Source organism: Rhinatrema bivittatum, chromosome 4, assembly GCF_901001135.1.
Source record: "Rhinatrema bivittatum chromosome 4, aRhiBiv1.1, whole genome shotgun sequence".
Lineage (NCBI taxonomy): Eukaryota > Metazoa > Chordata > Amphibia > Gymnophiona > Rhinatrematidae > Rhinatrema > Rhinatrema bivittatum.
Window position 1 is genome coordinate 6,604,856 of NC_042618.1, and position 13,454 is coordinate 6,618,309.

The 13,454-nt window shown below is 45.7% G+C and overlaps 1 protein-coding gene across 2 annotated transcripts in view; it reads right to left on the minus strand.

Moving 5' to 3' along the window:
- GTF2A1 (general transcription factor IIA subunit 1) overlaps positions 1–13,454 on the minus strand; it is a 100,826-nt gene that overhangs the window by 32,624 nt on the left and 54,748 nt on the right. For both annotated transcript variants that reach the window (XM_029597708.1, XM_029597709.1), the window contains exon 6: positions 8,655–8,788. In XM_029597708.1, the coding sequence (XP_029453568.1) occupies positions 8,655–8,788 (134 nt within the window). The remainder of the gene's footprint in view (positions 1–8,654; positions 8,789–13,454) is intronic.

Below are 13,454 nucleotides of genomic sequence, written 5' to 3' on the forward strand. Positions count from 1 at the left end.
ACGAAAGACAGAAGGAGGGGATTACTGGCATAAAAAGGATGTGAAGGTGGATGTGAAAAAGATTATGTTCAGTTGTCATTGGGTGAGCAGCCATTGTACGATTGTGAGAGTAGCCAATCTTTAAGATCTTTTTTAAAAGATTTAAAGTTTTCTTACGAATTGAGGCGTTGAGGTAGTGCGTTCCATAGTTTTGGGCCGATGATAGAGATGGCTCTATTTCTAGTGGAGGATAATTTGGCTTGAGGTAAAGAAGGGACATCCAGCTGAACTTTATATGTAGATCTTGTTGTACGTGAAGATTTGTGTAGATGTATAATATTGTCCAGGGCAGAGAAGTCAGCTTTGTGAATTGATTTGTGTAGGATTGTGAGTACTTTGTACTCTATTCTTTTTTTAACTGGTAGCCAATGTAAGTTGTAAAGTACTGGGGATATATGGTCGGATTTTCTTTTACCAGACAGGACTCTGGCAGCTGCGTTTTGGAGTAACTGCAGAGGTCTTAATGTTGAATTAGGGAGGCCTATCAGAAGGGAGTTGCAGTAGTCCAAACTGGAGAAGATGAGGGCTTGAAGAACGGTTCTGAAGTCATGGGGATGAAGCAGCGGTTTTAGGTGTTTGAGTATTTGAATTTTGTAAAAGCCTTCTCTTGTTTTTGTTGTGATGTGCTTTTTAAAATTTAGCTCATTATCTAGCCAGAAACCCAGGTCTTTAACGTTGTCTTTGAGTTGAATTTGAATGTTGTCAAATTGGAAGGGTGGAGTGGAAGTTATACCAAAGTTTTTTCTTGTAAGGCACGGAGGTCCAGAATTGGACGAATTCCTCCTGACTTTTTTGGAATGAGGAAATATTGGGAATAGAACCCCTCCCCTGCTGGGAGAGGGGCACCGGTTCTATTGCTCGGGATTTCAGGAGGGTTGAAACCTCCTCCTCCAGAAGAGAGGAGTGGTCGGATGATCCCCACATTGGCCGAGGTGGGGAGTCTGCTGGTACAGACAGGAAGTTGAGGTGGTAACCTTGAGTCAGTACAGCAAGTACCCACTGATCTGAAGTGATCGTGTGCCATAGGTTGGTGAATAGGCACAACCGACCGCCGACTGGTACAGACGGTAGAGGAGATTGGCTTATGCTTTCCAGCAAGGAGTCAAAATCCAGCAGCTGGGCCCGGTGGAGGAGCTGGCTGAGTTTTCTGAGGCCTGGATGGTCTGGCCTGACCCTTCTGGTAAGATCTGGAGGGGCGACCTCGAGTAGCAGGAAGATAATATCTCCGTGGCTTGAAGGACGGCCGCTTAGAATCTTTTCGGAATGTCCTTTTAGAGATGGGCAGAAAATCAGAAGGCACCGAAGAAAGCTGGCGTAGCGTCTCGTGGTGGTCTTTGAGCTGTGCTACAGTCTCCTGGATTTTATCCCCGAATAAATTATCTCCAGCGCAAGGCAGGTCAGCCAACCGGTCCTGTACCTCTGGTCTTAAGTCAGAGGACTTCAGCCAGGCCCATCTTCGTGCACTAATCCCCGCTGCAGACACCCTAGCAGCAGTGTCAAAAATGTCATAGGCAGCACGGACCTCATGCTTGCCAGCATCTAGACCCTTCTGAGCCAGGGTATTGAGCTGATCCTGAAGCTGGTCAAGTAAAGACTCAAAATTCCTGGATCTTTTTAAATAGGTCTCTGTTATACTGGGTCGTGTATAACTTGTAGGAAGCAATGCGAGAAATAAGCATTGAGCCATGGAAAACACGATGGTCAAATGCATCCAGGGACATCTGTTCTTTCCCTGGAGGTATGGAAGAATGAGGCTTAGAACACTGTGTCTTTTTCTGAGCTGATTCTACAACCACAGAATGGTGATCCAGCTGTGGTTTTTGGAAACCAGGGGCGGTCTGTACCAGGTAGGTGGCATCTGTTTTTCGATTCACCGGTGGTACAGATCCTGGATGCTCCCAATTCCTCTTCAACAAGTCCAGGAGGACTTCATGAATGGGTATGGACATGATTTCCTTGGGTGCATCTATGAATTGGAGCACTTCCAGCATCTTGTGTCTGGAGTCCTCTTCCGTCTGAAGTTGGAATTGTATAGCTTCAGACATTTCCTTTATAAAATTAATAAAGGACAGGTCCTCTGGAGGAGAATGTCGTCTCTCCTCAGGGGGAGATGGCTCTGAAGGTAGATCATCAGAATCCTGGGAAGAATCATCGGTCCAAGGACCATAAGGCTAATCACCTGCTCCCATAGGATCTCCAGAGGGAAGTAATGGTGCTATTCCTGAAGGATCAGGTCTAGGCACAGACGACACTGATGGTGGCACAGATTGAGGACGATGCAGTATCGATGGCGAGTTGGTGGTGAGATCCCAGACGGTCCGGGCATAGGTTCCGGCCTCAGTGCTTCCTCATCGTCCGATGACAAAGGAATCGGGGGTGGAAGGCGTTGGACATACCGGTATCCTCGGTTCCACCAGTGGAAGGGCACCGATCAACACATCCAGCCTGCCGAGTAGTGGTGCGAGCGCCGTGGGAATTGGGTCGGCGACTGGAGCTGGCATCAGTGCCGGCGTCAACGGAGGCTGGAAACCTTGCAGTGCCTTTTCGATGGCCTCTTGGATCAACCGATCCAATTCCTCATGGAAGCCTGGGACGTGGAACCCTGGCTCCGGAATAGGAGGCAGCACTGGCGTAGCCGGAGGGTCCAACGGTGAAAGAGGAGTTGCGGCTCCCTGCACCAATGAAGGTGGGGAATGCCTCGGTGACCCAGTCGCAGAGGAGGATTGGGCCTTTCTGGATGGGATTTCTTTGTCGGTGGCTCTGTCGACGTCAATGCCGAGGGCTTGCCTGGATCAGCGGACTGAGCCTTCAGATAACTGTGTTGACGCTTTTCATGATGTTCACCTCGGTCCTTCTCTGAAGCCAAAGAGGAAGAAGTCTATGCCTTCGGAGTAGTTGGTGCGGGATGGACAGAACCGGTGTCTCGCTGCTGGCAAGAGGTCGATGGCACCGGCTCAGACGATGTCGAAGTGCTCGATGGAGTCGGTGGCTTTGCCTGAAAAAGAAACTCCATCTTCTCTGAGCGGTCCTTACGGCCTTTCGGTGTCATTTGGTGCAAGTTAAGACATCGTGATCCGACCCCAAACACCACACAGACCCTATGCGGGTCTGTGATGGATAATGTCAGAGGACAATCGGGGCACAGACGAAAACCCGACGCCATGGATTCGACAAACGTTTAGCCATGGTGCGGTCAATGGCCAGTAGGCCCCGAAGGGAAAACTCGACGGGAATAGACTACAAATGAGGGTACAGCCTTACCTTACAACCGCGGAATCGATAGGGGGACCCCTATGGGGTAGAATTTTTGAAATAAGTTCCGTGAGGAAAATTCCTGTCAGGAATCTCTAGAGAGCTCCTTAACCCCTCGTGGCTACTGCTGCACGGGGAAAAAAAAAAAAAAAGAGGCTGAAGGGGGACCCCTGCTGGATGCAGGGTTAGTGCCATACGGGGCATGCCCAGTAGGTGCCAGTCAAAGTTCTAGAAACTTTGACAAAAATGTTCAGTGTTTGGGCTCCAATCTGATGATGTCACCCATATGTGAGGACTACCATCCAGCTTGTCCTGTGAGAACATACTTTCATGCAAGACTGGATGATTTTCTATTGCAAAATTTGCACTTAGATGCTGGGGAATATTATGTGGACAGACCACCAACAGGCTCCCTCTTACACACATGATGGTAACAATTGTACCACTTCTGGCAGCAGTGTTTTCAGCTGCAATAAGATATTTGGCTTATCTGTACTCGATGTACTCTCATGCAGTAATGTTTTTGTTTTTTTTAAATCAGCAATGCTTTTCAATAGTCAAGTTAAACTTAAATATGCTCTTTTGTTCAGTTTTGGCTGTGTGGGTGGTCACACTTTCTGGCCTACTATACTCAACTCTGCCATCAACTGAACCATTGTTTTAGACCATAGGTAGGCAATTCCAGTCCTGAAGTGCCACAAACATCTGGTTTTCAGGATATTCACAATGAATATGCATGAGATATTTGCAGACAAATGAGATAGTAAATATACTTCATATATATTCATTATGGATATCCTGAAAATCAGATCTATTAGTGGTAACTTTAGGACAATTTTAGACTGATCAGAAAACCAAGTTCTTACTGTACACTGTGTTCTCTGTAGACAGCAGGATGAACTGATCATGACACATGGGTGACATCTGACATGGCCAAACAGACCTCAGCAGAGTTTTTTCTCTACTGAGCATGTGCAGGAGCTATGTGTGCTGCCTCACAATCTCCTCAGTCTATTTGTAGATCTTAGCTTTAGCTAGGTGGCCAACTCTCCAGAGACACAGGTAGGTATTTAGCATAGCTAATTTATCCTATGGAGAACACCATTTATGATGAGCAAACTTGTTTTCTCCATTGACAAAGAGGGATGAATTAGCCATGACACATGGGAAGACCCAAGCTGAAGTTTGCACTGCAGAGCATTTACTGATTGGCAACCTGGCTACCCCACGGAAAGAAGCCTACTGGGTGCACAGATTGCCCCAAACTGTTTGTCCAAGTTTAGTGTCAAGATTGTAGTGGGATGTGAAGATGTCAATAGACAACTAAGGTGCACAAATACTGATTGACTTCAGTGCAGACAGATGAGCAACCGAAGTATTCATGGCTCAGACTTGAAGAGCCTTGATAGAGAGCTCTGTAAGACAGGAAGCGCATAAGAGTACACCACACAGTACACTAGCCACTTGGAAAGGGTATGTTTGGCAATTGGTACTCCCAATCAATGGGATCATACGAGAGAAAAGTTGAATGTCTTCCCTTTACAAAATAAGCAAGTGCCCTTTACTGTCTAGCATATGAAGGGCCTTTTTGCCTTATATACATTTGTTCTCAAAAAGAACATGAATAAAGCAATTGCTCAATTCAAATGAAAAGCAAAAATCACTTTAGGTAGACCCATTTAGCCAAAGTGATGGCCACAAGAAACTTTCCACATGAGAAACTTCAGCTGTTCCAACTCCAATGGCTTGAGAGAAGGTATCATCAGGCATGCCAGGACAATATTAAAGTCCCACAGCACAGGGGGTTCCAAAAACAGTTGGCCTTGTGTAACAACTTTCATAAAGCTGGAGGCCAGTGGATGAATAGCAGTTAGATTACCTTTCACACCCGAGAGTGACACACAGCTATAGCGCTGAGGTGAACCTTTACCGATGAAGTGCAGAGACCAGAGGAGATTAAGGCAAGTAGTTACTGGATCAAGCTGTCTTCAGGAATAAAAGGGGCCAGAAGATTTTCCCATAAAGAAAAGCACTTTCCCATTGGGAAACTAAGATCTCCTTATGGCTGCCGTGCTGAAATCACTTCTTCAAACTTCTTCATGCTCAACATCCAGGCAGTCAGTAGCTAATTCAGATGCAGCAGCATCTAAAGTGATGGTCTTAACCTCCAAGAAACTGGAGTGTGAACTGACAACCAGACGAACCGTACTTGCCTGAGCCAGCTTAGTGATTAGGGTTGGATGTGCTCAAGTTCTTGAGCAATTTCTGTACCATCCTTGCCACTTCCCAAAGTGGCGAACAAAGTAGATCTGCATCCCATGGAATCAGAAAAGCATCCAGTGGAAGTGAACTGGCTTTGAAGAACAGAATGAGACTTTTAGGTTTTAGGTTCTTGTGGCCTGGTTTGGCCTCTGTTGGAAACAGGATGCTGGGCTTGATGGACCCTTGGTCTGACTCAGCATGGCAATTTCTTATGTTTTTATGTTCTTATGTTTCATTACCAGAGGTTGAATAGCCCATATGCCACTGATTAATCTTGGGTCTATTCATGAGGGAGGAAGATTTGACTGAGATCTACTAACATGCACAAACCCTTAGGAAGTAGATTGCTTGCAGCAAGGATCGACAGCCAGCCACCTATTCTGATTCCTAGGTGCCTGTAAGCAAGTGCCAAGGATCCTGTGTTTCTGTATCTGCTGATGTGGAACATTGCCAGCGGATATGTCCGCTGAAGTCAGAATTCACAATCATTGAAGAAAGCAAAAAACAGCTCTTGCAAGCCAATCTCCACGCTGACATTCGATTTGAAGAAAAATGTTTGCATGTAGTCCAAGCTCTAAATTGAGGCAGATTTGGTTTGCATGCTGATAACCAAAGTCATTGGGTAGGGCAACATCCACAATCCATGGGCTTTATCAGGAGTACTCTGGAGAAGATTTAAGTTTTGTTTTAAAGAGATTTGGTGGATCATCACTCCAATTCTGGAGGTGTAGCTTCTTATATGCCAGAAGACAGGAAGCTGGATCAGGTGAAACCAAGATGACTGCCAGTCCTGAAAGGTGTCTTCTGAATTCAAAGTAGATTAACTTTCCATGTGGATACTTGTTCTTAGAGTATGAAAGACTCTCTGGTGGAGCCGTGGGCTTAATTTAGATGCCCAATCTCAGATGAAATTTAATGTCAACAAGTGCAAGGTGATGCATATAGGGAAAAATAACCCATGCTATATTTACACAATGTAAAGTTTCATATTAGGAGCTACCACCCAAGAAAGATTTAGGCGTCATAGTGGATAATACATTGAATAGTCTGATCAGTGCGACACAGCAGTCAAAACAACAAACAGAATGTTAGGAATTATTAGGAAGGGAATGGCGAATAAGATAGAGAATGTCATAATGCCCCGTATCACTCCATGGTGAGAATGCACCTTGAATACAGTGTGCTATTCTGGTCACCACATCTCAAACAAAATATAGTTGCACTGGAGAAGGTACACAGAAGGGCAACCAAATGAAACAGCTTCCCTATGAAAAGCTACAGAGGTTAGGGCTGTTCAGCTTGGTGAAGAGACAGCTGAGGGGGGATATAATAAAGGTCTACAAAATCATGAAAAGACTTGAACAGGTAAAATGTGAATCAAATGTTCTCTTTCAAATAATACAAGGACTAGGGGGACATTCCATGAAGTTACCAAAAAGCACACTTAAAACAAAATTGGAGAAAATTCTCTCATTCAATACACAATTAAGCTCTGGAATTTAATGCCAGAGGATATGGTTAAAGCAGTCAGTGTAGCTGGGTTTAAAAAAGGTTTGGTTAAGTTCCTGGGGTAGAAGTCCATCATGTTGACTTAGGAAAATCCACTACTTATTACAGTCATCAATAGCATAGGATCTATTTAATGTTTGGGTACTTGGAAATAGGATGCTGGGCTTGATGGACCTTCGGTCTGACCCAGTAAGGCAATTTCTTATGTTAGGAAAGCAGGGATTCCATAAACCCCTCCCCAAGTTGGAGCGCAGAGGGACATTAATCCCAATTCGCAATGAGGAACAGGCTTGCCACTCCTGAAGAGAAATAATAGTGGGAAAAAGTCATGTCAGCTCTGCTTTGTGTTCTACTGATGGTTGGACTCCTTTGCTGAAGGACAAGGAGAGCTAACTTCCATAGCCTTAAACAGATAACATGTTTTGCGGCATAGGAAAGGATGGGATTCCTCTTGTAGGTGTAATTGCCATCTTTCACAGGAAGGATTGAAGTGAACTAGTAACTAAGGAAGTAAAGGATTCTTCGCTATGCCCAACACCTGGTCCATAGGCTACTGTGGCTGTGCTCTGGTACTAGAGAGAAAGAATCCTCCTCTTAATCCCAAACGCATTCATAATATCCTTTTTTTTTTTTAATCCTAGATCATCTAATCTGGAAGAAAAAGTGAGACAGGAAGGATGCTGTCTTGCTATCACCCTTGGTGAGTCTGGCTTGATGATGCATCCCTGTCTCAGCTCTGGCACCCAGGGCTTTTGCCTCCATGGTACATGGTGTGTAGGACATCAGCAGCGCTAGGAACGCTGGAATCATCTTGAGTCGGATGTATGTTCCAAGTGCCTAGTCATAGTAAGACGGAGGGGGGTATCTGGTGAATGGTGCGCCTTTCTGATGGGGACTTTGGCTGAATTTGTTTGACTTTTGAAAAGGGGGTGGGAGGTGAGAAGAAGTGTTTCGAGCTTATAGGCCCTACAATGATTCTTACATTTGATGGTTGGGAAGGGTGCTAATCAGTCACCTGGGCCGACCTTGCTTTTGTTGAGATGGGATCTAACTGGATGAATCCGCTGCCATCAATGTTTAACCATCGATATCTTTTGAATGTTGCTGGTTAACAAAGTTATTCAGGGGCACATTACATTACTGGAGAACTTTGAAACCTAACTAATGATATTCAAAGGTATATGATTAGGTTTCAAAGTTATCTAGGTAAGTATATATGGATAACTTTTTTCGTCAATATTCAGCAGGACGTTTATTCCACTGAACATCCCAGATAACTGGCTAACTTTAGCTGGATAAACTAAGTTATCCATTTTTCGTTTTTTATAAAATTGGTCTCATGGTAACTTTAGGAGGGAACAAATTAACATTCTTTTAAGAATGAAACAAAATTTAATTAAAAACTCAAGATCTCTAGCAGAGGGAGTGTGAGTTTCTACATTATAGAAATAAAACTAAGAAAAACAGAAACAAAAAAACAAAAGCTCTTAACCCAACCCTATGTCACTTCCCAATATTAAAAAATCCTTACCTGCTTCCCCCAGACAAATGGAACCTTTCATGCAATAAAAGTTACCCCTGCCCCTCATTACCTGCTGTATAACAGGAGCCTGCACCCCTCCAGGTTGCATCTGTGGTATGACTTGCTGCTGAAGGACCATGGGCTGCTGAGGTCCAATGATATATTGAGCTCCATTTGCAGCCCGAACCACCTGCAAGATCTGGCCTACAATTCAAAAGCACAAATAATCCACAAATGTACCAACTATTAGTCCCTCATCCTATTTTATTCACAAAAAGGAGGATACCATAGGGAAAATCTGAAATGTTTTTAAAAAGTGCTCTTCTCCCTCTAAATGGCCCCCACCGCTAGAGTGACTTCCCTGTTTCTCAGCCTTTTTATTTAGGGTTAAAAGGAAAAGAAACAGGGAGTCTGGGGGGAAAACAGCCAGAACCTTCAACTCTTGAAATATATTTATTATTGAAGTAGATGGCTTATTAGTGGCAGAGTGACACTGCACTAAAGTTAACCCCTGTTACTTTCCAAACACAACTGCAGTGACTTTTGAAAAATCAGAGTAATAAAAACAGAAGTCCTTGCAAGTCAGTCATGTGTGGCCACTTAAATTGCTCTCCCTCCTTGAGAAACTGCTATGTTTAACCCTTTAAAATTGTAGCTATGTGGTCATACAGCTCATTCGAGTTGCTTACCTGTAAACAGGTCCTCTCGAAGGACAGCAGGATGTTAGTCCTCACACATGGGTGACCTCATCAGATGGAGCCCCGATGCAGACCGCACGTCTACATGGGGTCCCTCTTCAGTCTTGTAACATGGAATTATAATTAAAATTAAAAAAAAAAAATAGGAGAAACCCAATTCCACAGGGTAGTGGGCAGATTTCATGAAGACTAACATCCTGCTGTCCTCAGAGAACGCCTGTTACAGGTAAGCAACTCTTCTTCCTCCGATGACAAGCAGAATGGTAGTCCTCACATGGGTGAATTCGTACTTCAGGCTGCTCCCAAACAAAAAAAGGGAACAGACACCTAATTAGGTGCTTGTTGGGTTCTACACCTCAAAATGGTTCCGAAGGATAGACTGGCCAAACCTACTGTCACGTCAGCCATCCCTATCCATCACAACCTTGCAGATCTCCTCCATGGGAACTGCTTGCAGGTGGGCCACCGATGCTGTCATGGCTCTGACAGAATGAACCTTGACATGACCCCCGAGATGCAGTCCCGCCTGAATATAACAGAAGGTCTTGCAATTTGCTTGGCAACAACAATGCCCAACCTATTCGTATCAAAAGAAACAAGAGTTGGGTGGACAGCCTATGGGCTTCTGTCTGCTCTAAATAGAAGGCTAAGGCTCACTTGCAGTCCAAACTGTGCAGTGCTCATTCACCTTGGTGTGAATGGGGCCTGGCAAAGAATATTGGCAGGACGATTGACTGATTAAGATGGAAACCAGTCATCCCTTTTTGGCAGGAACTTAGGGTGCATAAGCAAGATCACCCTGTCATTTTAGAACTTAGTGTAAAGTGGATAAGTCACTAAGGGTTAGATTATTGCTGACCCTGTGCACTGAAGTGACCATCAAAAATATGACCTTCCAGGTCAGGTACTTCAAGTCACAGGTATGCAGCGGCTCAAAAGGAGCTTTCATTAACTGGGCTAAGACCACACTGAGGTCCCAAGACACAGCGGGAGGACTTAGGGGAAGCTTCAGTTGAAGCAGACCCCACATGAAATGTACAACTATAGGTTGTACAGATATGGGCATACCATCTACACTGTGCTGATATGTGCCAATTGCACTAAGATGAACTAACAGAGATGGTTTTTAAGCCAGCCTTTGATAGGTGTAGAATGTAGTCAAGCAGTTTTTGTGTTGGGCAGGAGAATGGATCTAGAGTCTTCTACTAACACAACACGGAAACCCTCCTCCAATTTCTAGTGGAAGGCTTTCTAGAAGCCACCAGGAACAGAGAGACATCCTCTGAAAGATGAAGCAGCTGCAGAATTAACCTCTCAACATCCAGCCTGTGAGCAACAGAGCCTAGAGTTAGGATTGCTGCAGCCTTTTGCACAATGAGATCTGGGCAAGTCCCCAGACTGATCAGTCTCTGGATGGACAACTCCCAAAGGAGTGGAAACCAGACCTGTCTCAGCCAATGAGGAGCTATGAGAATCATAGTCCCTTTGTCCTCGCGAAGCTTCAAGAGAGACTTCGCCATTAAAGGAACCAAAGGATATGCATATTGAAGACCCTTGCCCTGATGACAGGCAAAGGCATCAGAGGCTGGTTTGCGATCTGTCTTGTGCAGGGAGATGAAGCAAGGCAACTTCCTGTTGCAGGGGGGATGCGAACAGATCTATGTCCGGGCTCCCCCAAAAGGCGAAATATCCAATTCGCTACCCCTGGACCAGGGACCCCTCGTGGGATCTGAAGGCTCGACTTGGCCAGGATGGAGAACATGGTAGCAGTCAGGCTAAGTACATGGCCCTGAGCACCATCCCATGGGATGGGGCCCACAACCACATCTGGACCGCTTCCTGACACAGGAGGTACAATCCTGTGCCTCCTTGCTTGTTGACGACATACCATATGTCAACCTGGTTGTCTGTCTGGATCATAACAACTTTGTTGGACAGCCAACTTATGAAAGCCCATAGCACGTACCTGATCGCCCGAAGCTTGAGGAAGTTGATTTGACAAGAATGCTCCTGAGCGGATCAAAGAACCTGGATACCAAGACCATCTACAGGAGGTCCCCACCCCAGGTAGATGCATCCATGGTTAGGACAATTTGAATGGGGAGACTCCAAAATGAGATCCCTTTTCCAGATTAGAAAGTGCCCGCCTCCAGGACAATGAGTTCCAGAGAGAGGGGGTGTCTGATGCAATGCTGAAGGCTCTGAATGGCCTGGCACCACTGTGACCTCAGGATCCACTGGGCTCTGTGCATGTGTAGATGTACCAAGGGAGTAACATGGACTGTTGCGGCCATATGGCCCAAAAGCCTCAACATGTGCCAGGCCGACACCTGCTGGCTTTGTTGAATCTCTGTCACAATAGACACCACAGCGACAGACCTCTGGTGAGGTAGAATTGCCTTGGCCTGAGCCATTTCTAGCAGGGCTCCTATGAAGTCCAATTGAGGTGACTAGCTGAGATGGACTTTGTGTAGTTAAGAACAATTCCTAATGACTCAAACACCCGAATGGTCAAGCACATGGACCTGATGGCCCCTGCCTGAGACATGCTCTTGATCAGCCAATCATCCAGATACGGAAAGACACGTACTCCCAGCATGCAGAGATGTGCTACCACCATGGCCAGGCTTTTGTGAAGACCCGTGGGATAGACGTGAACCCAAATAGCAACATCTGGTACTGGAAGTTCTGTGTTCCCACGACAAATCGGAGATACTTCCTGTGACCGGGGAAGATCTCAAAATGAGTATGTGTCCTTTAGGTTGAAGGAGCATAGCCAGTCTCCTTTTACAAAAGGGGAGATAAAGGTGCCCAGGGAAGTCATCTTGAACTTTTCTCTTTTTAGAAACTTGTTCAAGGCCCTTAGATCTAGGATGGATGAGTCCTCCTGTTCTCGTTGGAATCAGGAAGTACCTGGAGTAGAATCCCCACCCTCTTTGCCCTGGTGGTACAGGCTCGACTGATCTGGCCATTAAAAGGGAAGGCAAAGCTGCTTGTACTACCTTCTGATGCGCTACCAGCCCTCAATATGGGCATGGAGGGCAATTTGGCAGGACACCCAATAGATTTAATTGGTACTCTTGGCAGACAATGGACAAAAAAAAAACCAAACTCACTGGTCCAAGATTACACTGGGCCACTGGTTTGCAAAACCAGAGCCTGCAGCCAACAGGAGAGTCCATTGCCCCAGGTATGCACAACTGGCTTACACTCCATAAGGCCCAGTCAAAACCCCATCCCCAGAATTGACAGAGGAGCTGGCTGGGGTTTGGAGGCTCTCTGCTGCCTGGAATGGCCGTGAAAGCCCTGTTGGTGTTGACGGGAGCAAAGAGGTGCAGGATAGTACTTCCTTGGCCCCGATCTCGACTGCCTCCTGGATGAGGACCACGGGTCTGGCGTACTGACGGAGAATTGTTTGAGAGTCTCATGGTTATCCTGAAGTTGGGCCACAGCATCCCTCACCTTATCTCTGAAGATATTCTCTCCAGTACACAGCATATCAGCTAGTTGTTCCTGTTTCTCTGGTCAGAGATCAGAGGCCTGCAGCCATGCCATTCTGCTGGCACCGATTCCCACCACAGAGACTCAGTGCCCTTTCGAAAACATTGTAGGTTGCCTAGACCTTCTGTTTTCTGCACTCCAGACCCTTGTGCACCAGCAACATGAGAGTGTTTTGCTGCGGTGAAGGCAGCTGCTCAGCCACCTGCTTCCAGATGTCCCACGAGTATTGGCGCATATAGAGCTGGTAGGCATCAATGCAGGCAATAAGCATGGTGCCTTGGAACACCTTCCTCCCAAACCACCACCACAAGCAGAACCTAATGGTCGTCCCCCTCTTGGCCTCTCTCACCCAACTTTCTCATTGTAAGTGAGAAAAGCTTGGTTATGAATAAAATGAAACACTACCTTCCAAAAAGACAGAATATCAGATACAGAGAAACATTCCTTTAAACATTACCAAAGGTCACCAAGGAGACTGACTTCAAGACAGACACTACAAGCAGGACTGGTTTTCAGGACACTTACCATGAATATGTATGAGCTATGTTTGCATACCCCGGAGGCAGTGCATGCAGATACACCTTATGCATGTTCACTGTGAATATCTTGAAAACTAGATCTGTTTGTAGCACTCTAGGACCCAAGTTTTCTACCCCTCTGCCACCCTACGA